General features: G+C 33.9%; 1 protein-coding gene across 1 annotated transcript; it reads right to left on the reverse strand.

Moving 5' to 3' along the window:
* Nucleotides 1–1,491: 1,491 nt before the first annotated feature.
* LOC129310350 (uncharacterized) lies at nt 1,492–4,820 on the reverse strand. The gene is made up of 2 exons (XM_054952171.1): nt 4,199–4,820; nt 1,492–3,069 (listed from the first exon to the last, which is right to left on the reverse strand). The coding sequence occupies exons 1-2, from the start codon at nt 4,564–4,566 to the stop codon at nt 1,818–1,820; spliced, it is 1,620 nt and encodes a 539-aa protein (XP_054808146.1). The 5' UTR covers nt 4,567–4,820; the 3' UTR covers nt 1,492–1,817.
* Between the last annotated feature and the right edge of the window lie 1,175 nt (nt 4,821–5,995).

Here is a 5,995-nt window from a genome sequence, read left to right on the forward strand (position 1 = left end):
TATAATTTTTAATTTTTTAGTGATTTTAATCTTTATTGAAACTGAAAGCACTTAAAAAAATTATAGAAATTAAAAGTAAAATTGACGAAATTATAAGGATTGAAGATTATGTTTTTTCTATTTTAAATTACTAAACCTTTTTAATCTTTGTAAAGAATATAAATATCAAAATTTAAAATATTTTTAATATTTACAATTTTATTTTTTTAAATATAATTATCAATGTTTAAATGATTAAAATTATAGGAATTAAGTTGTGAGAGATAAAATTTAAGAATTAAGTTATAACTAAGTTAAAATTATAAAAATTAAATTATAATTAAACAAAAATTATAAGAATTAAATAATTAATTTTTTTAAAAAATAATTTCTCCCTGCCCCTCATAAATAAGATTAGAAGTAGCATGCACTCATACATGCTTCGATCATCCAATCTTGACCGTCCATTTCAAAATTCACGCTAGCAAGATCCAGGGGGAAATCGCATAAATTGAAGTGGACGTGGAAAAGTGTCTAATTTAAAATTTCCCAATATATATAACCAGAAGGAAAAGTGAGGAAAAGACAGAGTTGACCAAGTCAACTGGGTCATTATTGTCGGAGAAAGAGCTGGACGAATGTGGACCACTCATGCTGGGCAATCCAGAATTCACCCCCAAGTTTTCAAAGCTTCTCTTTGTTTTTACAAAAAATAATAATAATTTTTTAAAAATTATATAAATAATAATTTCATCCTTCAAAATATTATAATATTAATAAAATTTTTAAAAATTATTCTATCATTAAAAAATTAATATAAATAATTAAATTATTTTTAATTAAAATATTCATTATTATAACACTAGAAAATTATTATTAATTATCATTCACTAATTTTATTTTAATATTCACAAATTTTTTTTTAAATTAAAAAAATACAATAGCGATTCATAAGTTTAAATTTGAATTCTTGAATTAAGAATAATTTGATCATTTGTATTAATTCTTTAATAAAAAAAAGTCTCAAAAAATTTTAAGAAAATTATGATATTTTGAGAGATCAAAATATCATTTATATAATTTAAAAAATTTTACTATCATTTTTTTATTTTTCTTTACAGGAGCCGTTTGGTTTAAATTATGTTTTTTTAATGTATAAAATATTTCAAACACAACACACAAAAATAATTACATATCAGTAGCTTCTAAATAATCAGCCAGAAAAGATAAAGGAACAAAACCATTGTAAGGACCCATAATAATATGAAATCCTTAGCATTGTCTTACTCGTTTGCAAAATTTTCAAATTTTTGGCAAAAAAATAAAATACAACCTTTTAAGTTGTAAAAAGTAAATTAAACTTGAATGTTATTTATTATCCGAAAAAAAAAATTAAATTACCATTCCAATAAGAGGGATGTGAGATCTGAGAGGTTGGAATCTCGTTGGAAAGGGTTGAATTATGATAATGAAAAATATAAAATGCTAAGTATGAAATTCAAATCACGTAAATTAAATTCAGACGACTAAACTAATTTAATTAAAAAGAACACACTCTAATCTCCTTAGTGAGATGATTAATGTGTAAACATAATGTATAAACAAACACAAGACCCTGACCCAAAATCCTCAGCATACACAAACCATAATTTCACAATAACAACAATTGTCGAATTAAGTACGTACAATCTAATCAATCATCATGAAACGAAACCTTATATTAATCCTCCTCCTTCACCCGCACGACCTCGCAATGCATCACCACCACCACCACCACCATTTTCGTCATTTGCAAATAAAGAATAAACCTTTTTATTGCTTCATTTCATGGAGTTTCTTCAAACATGCATTGCTGCTTCCTTGGAAACATGCGTGTCTCTCTCACTTCTATCGTCCACCACATGCCCCGCAGCTTCAGCTCCTCCGACATCACTAACATTCCCGAAAAGCAGAACAGCTATGCCCGCCATTGCAGCACAGAATGCAGCTCCGAACGATGCGCGAATCTGACCTGGAACGCTCGACCCGACTGCAAATCCTACGCACAACCCAACGGCCCTGATCCAAGCGAACCAGATTGAAAACGCTCCTTCTTTCCCTGATGGCGCACAGTCTAGAACCAGGGCTCTTCCAAATGCATAAAGGATTCCATTTGATGTGCTCTGTATGGCTCCAAATAGCAGAAGGTGCCTCCATTTCCAGTGAGAATCAGAGAAATAGAAAGCGAACCCAGAAGATAGGATTGAGAGGAGGAATCCCAGGATTTGCATTTTCACTGAACTGGCCTTGATTATTTGTTGAAGAGGTTGAAGTAGAGGCATAGAAACCAGAGGGAAGCAGAAGTACATCAACCAGAAAGCAAGCAAGTGAAGTGGTTTGATGCAGAGATCACCAACAACGAAGATGACTCCTGAGATGAAGATGCACATGGTGGTGAATGAAGACAGGAAGACACTGACAATGGCTCCGATCCCTTGAGGGTATTTAAAAATGGAAAAAGGATGGAACTTTGACGAGATCGAGATCATGGAATCTGAGGTTCTGTTAATGGCTGTGATAGCATGGATTATCCCCACAAGCCATATGAGGCCACTGAAGATGGATACTACCCATAGGCTTATGAACTCATGGTCTTTAGGTTCCCGGAGCATGTGATAAGTGAAGGCCGCGATGATGGCGGCACCAAAGCTGCCAGCTGCGGTGGCGCAGAGGGAGAGCCAGCCGGAGACTCCTTGTCTAATGTGAAATTCCGTTTTCTTAAGGGAAGGTCCGGTGAAGGCACGGATCATGTGGCCAAGGTGGTGGGTGTGAGAGGCAATGGCAACTGTGCTTGCAGCTACAATGAATGCAATGTAAGGGATGAAGATCTTGGTGACCTTGAAGAATCCCGCCGGGAGACAGAAGAAAACACCGACGCCGGTGGCAGCTGCTGTGATGAGCGCCGGAAAATGACCATCAAGATGGAAGGAGAGGAAGCCCAGAATTGGAGCAGCCAGTGCCAGACCTGTAGCCCAACCTATTGACGTCCACTCCAATGACGAGAATCTTGAACCACTCGTCCTTATGGTTTTCAGTGTGAGCTTACTATAACTGCAATGAACACACAAAACACAACATATATATACACATCTAATTCCAAACTTTCATAGTACTAATGCTACTACTATTCAAATAGAAACTTTCAAAAGATTATGTTAAAGAATCTGGACATGATATTCTAATCACGGAGTGAGTTTTACTTTTCTAAGGGATCCGTCAATAAATCTTATAGCCAACACCTATGATACTAGTTCTACCTAAGAGTATAGCTGAATTTACGTTGTAATTCGTAAACAATGAAAAATTAGAGTAAAATATTTGTGAAACGGTTAGTTTGCAGAAGGAAAACAAATAATAATACAGAGGGACCGTTTCATTCACGTTGTCAGTTCTATAACTCTTCTGTTTAAGCTCACTCACTGTAAAATATTATTCAAATGTGATAACTGCAATTAATGGATAGTTAAATAACCCAACGTCTTACTTATCTCAAGCGTAAAAAAAATTTCAAATGTGGTGACTTTTGAGTCCGAATCCGACAGACATGTTGAAACTTCCTAGGAAGACCTTTTTTCTTCGTTTTTGTTTTTTGCCCTCTTGGTGGTGGCTAAGGACACACGAGATAGCATAGCTTGTATGCACATCAAAGAGAGAATGGTTAATAAATGTGGTGGAAGTTCGATGCAAGTGCGTGAGGTTACCGATTCTATCTTGAAAAAGGAATCTTTAATTGTGGAGTATAGTGGGAGTGAAGTATGAAAAGGAGATGGCCGCAACACCCCAGAAAAAACAAGCAACTATATATATATATATATATATATGAAAAAGAGAAAAGAAAGGGAAAAGAAAAACACTGCTTTTGATGATTGCGAACCATGATGGAACCCTATGCACGGTTCTCACGCCTCTCAGACTTCAAATTCGAAAACTTTCCTTTCTTCTGCTCTGAGAGAAACAATACACGTTTCCTCTGAAACCCTTTTGAAATTTTTGAAGCACTATTCATGCATTTGTCTGAAATTTCTCAGATGCAAGAGAAGCAAGACAAAACAAACCAAAAAAAAGAAGAAGCACATTTCGCCAAAAAAACAAAAGAGGAAGAAAGAAAGAAAAAAAAATTAAGAACAAGGGGGGAAATTTCGGTCAAATTTTCCAAATCTAGAGAGAAAAATCAACTTACAGAGTGATCTCCTTGTCGGAGCAGGAGAATCCAGGGTGGCTCTTGGTCCAATCTGAAGCAGAGTTTGGAGGAAGCTGCTGAAGCTGGCTGATAATGAGAGGGAAAACGACTGGAATGAGAACGGTCTGAACAAAATAGGAGCAAAACTCGTACAAATACCAGGCGAGAAGTTCGAGTTTGGACGGCTTTTCTTGTTCTTGATCGTAGCCATTATAAGATTCCCTGGCTCTCAGAATCTTCAAGGCCGTATTGTGCATGTCCGGCGACGAAGAACCCATACCGCGTTTTCCTCTGGCGTTTCCTTCATGAGGCACACTTCGCTTCGAAGTGTCCTTAGACCCTTCAGCCTCAACAGTGACTTCCTTCATCTGGAAAAACAGAAACTAGGTTCTTCGCTCTTCTGATCTTTCCTCTGTGAGGCACAGAAGAAGTGAGCTAAATGGCGAGCGAGGAAGATGGAGAGGGATGTGTTTAAGAAACGTTGAGAGAGAGAGAGAGAGAGAGAGAGAGAGGCTCTTCAGAAATCACAGCTGGGTTAACGAAGGTTTCAACTTTCAAGGGACTGAAAGGGCCTTGTTATTAATTGCAAGGCATTTGGGCATAATTCTCTCTTTGCCTCACTCGCTCTCAGTCTCTCTGCGCTTTTTTGGGTTTTTAATATTACGGTGAGGTTGAGGAAAAGGATTCATTGATACATATCTCATGTACGGGACCCTCCACGTGAAATTTATATTTCACTGTTACCACGGTTAGTTGGTTAAAATGATTCCTGCTTTTTCTTTAAAATATATATATATATATATATATATATAATCTCAAGTTCTACCTTACCCAAAAGAAGAAAGGGTTAAATAAATTTTCCTCGTTAAATCACTTTTTATAAAAACAAAAGTCCCCTCCCCATTGAAAAATAATTTTAAAAAAAAATATCTCACTCATTAATATAAAAATATCTAATACTCTTAAAAAAATAAAAATAATAATACACTTTAATCTTTAAAAGAACATATGACCAACAAAATTGAATCTAATAGAATAGTTGGTGGGTCACTCACCTCCCAACATAATGAGTAGAGGTTGGACATTCTATTTTAAAAAATAGAACTCGTAATTTAAGCAAAGCTAAATAGATGAAGTCAAACAAATTCAAAAAATTTTAAAGTCGAACAAAAAAGTTTATAACTTTTTTTTTATTTTAATCTTATTCGAGACAGTTAGATAAATTAAAAAGATTTTGAGTCAAACACAAATCAGAATTAACAAAGCACAAATATTCAAATTTTTTATTATTAAAATAAGTCAAAAAATTGAAATTAGCTAAAAAGAAAAATAAAATAAAATGATATTTAACTATTTGATTATTTGAACTAGCCCGAATAATCTCAAAAGCTTGAGGTGTTAGAATTGAGCTTAATTATATAAACTTTTTTATATATTCAAATATTTTAAATTTGATTTGAATAACCTTAGTCTGCTCAAATTATTAGACTCTATATTTAAAAAAAAATCTCATGATTGTGTTTAGCATTTAATCATGTAATGGGAATTGGATATGAAAGTGGTTAGTCCATTACAATGTGATGAATTAAAGTGCAAATCACCTTTAACACCTCACCATATATCAAATAAGATTTTTTTCAATATGAGGACGCTCATGATCAAAATAAAAGTAAAAATTTGAATATGGTTCGTTTTTCTAGTAAGAAACATATCTGATTTGATCGTGTTTCATGAAATATATTTTTTCAATATATTAAAAAGCATACTTTATCAGTAACAAAAACTACTATTCTCTAA

Source organism: Prosopis cineraria, unplaced genomic scaffold (assembly GCF_029017545.1).
Source record: "Prosopis cineraria cultivar Desert tree isolate PC_DT_omini unplaced genomic scaffold, ASM2901754v1 PC5, whole genome shotgun sequence".
Taxonomy (NCBI): Eukaryota; Viridiplantae; Streptophyta; class Magnoliopsida; order Fabales; family Fabaceae; genus Prosopis; species Prosopis cineraria.